At 38.9% G+C, this 1257-nt stretch overlaps 1 protein-coding gene across 1 annotated transcript; it reads right to left on the bottom strand.

Annotated features, from left to right (window-relative positions):
* Window positions 1–309: 309 nt before the first annotated feature.
* On the bottom strand, window positions 310–1257 carry LOC142152126 (olfactory receptor 6B1-like). The gene has a single exon (XM_075208472.1). The coding sequence runs from the start codon at window positions 1255–1257 to the stop codon at window positions 310–312; it is 948 nt and encodes a 315-aa protein (XP_075064573.1).

Here is a 1257-nt window from a genome sequence, read left to right as displayed (position 1 = left end):
CCAAGGTGCATGTATGTCTCAATGACATCACTGGGATTCCATAGCAAACCAATTTCAACAGTTTAATTTAGGCATTGAGATACAACACAAATGTTGATATACTGCTTGAAGAGGAGTCTGTCATTTCCAGTCTGGCCATGGAGTTGAAAAGTGTCAACACAATGATCACAATGAATGTATTCTCTGTTGCACTAAGTCCCAAATCAGGCTACTATTGGTGGTGGGGAAGATGTTAGAAAAAATCCAAAGTTTGTTTAAAAAATGTGTATTTTCACACTAGATAAAATATCATTTGTTTCAATTTCTAGGCTACAATGATAAACATCTCTGTATATGTAAAATAGTTATTTCCTTTGTTTTCTTAAGTGCTAACTGAGCTTCGTTGTTCCTTAAAGTATATATAAAAGGATTAAGCAATGGAGTTAAGATTGTATACAGCACAGATAAGATCTTATTAAAGCTAGAGGCCCCACTAGTAGTGGGACGAACATAGACAAAGATCATTGTACTATAATACAGTGAAACCACTGTGAGATGAGAAGCAAATGTTGAGCTGGCCTTTCTCCTGCCATTTACTGCAGATATTGAAAGTACAGTTGTGAGGATTCTGAAGTAAGATAACAAGGTAATCACACATGAGCCCACCAATATCACTGAGGCTAGAAGAAAGATTAGTGTCTCTGTCTGGTGGACATTAGTGCATGATAATTTCAGAAGTGGAGTGATGTCACAGAAGAAATGCTGGATATGATTAGGACCGCAGAATTGTAATGTGGAGATGAAGAGAACAGATGACATGGTGGACATGAATCCAGACGACCAGCAGCAACTAACCAAAACATTACAAACCCTTGCGTTCATGACACTGTGATAATATAATGGCTTACAGATTGCTAAAAACCTATCATAGGCCATTACTGCAAGAAGAAAACATTCTGTTGACCCCAGGGAGCCAAAAAAATACAACTGCGTTAGGCAAGCAACATAAGAAATAGTAGTGTTGCCGGTCACGGAACTGTGAAGCATTTTGGGTACAGTAACGGAAATGTAGCACATTTCCAAAGCTGCAAGATGACCCAGGAAGAAGTACATTGGCGTGTAGAGGGTCCTTTCAAACCTGCAGATGATGATAATGATGAGGTTGCCAGCCAATGCTAGGATGTAAATTACAGTGAAAAACATTCCAAAAACAACATGTCCAATAGGGGAAACCCAGAGCTGTAGGAGGACGAAAACTGTGACCTGAGTGTTGTTCAT

This window comes from Mixophyes fleayi, chromosome 1, assembly GCF_038048845.1.
Source record: "Mixophyes fleayi isolate aMixFle1 chromosome 1, aMixFle1.hap1, whole genome shotgun sequence".
Classification (NCBI taxonomy): Eukaryota; Metazoa; Chordata; class Amphibia; order Anura; family Limnodynastidae; genus Mixophyes; species Mixophyes fleayi.
The sequence above is the reverse complement of the archived record's forward strand: the minus strand, read 5'-3'. Positions and strand labels throughout refer to the sequence as shown.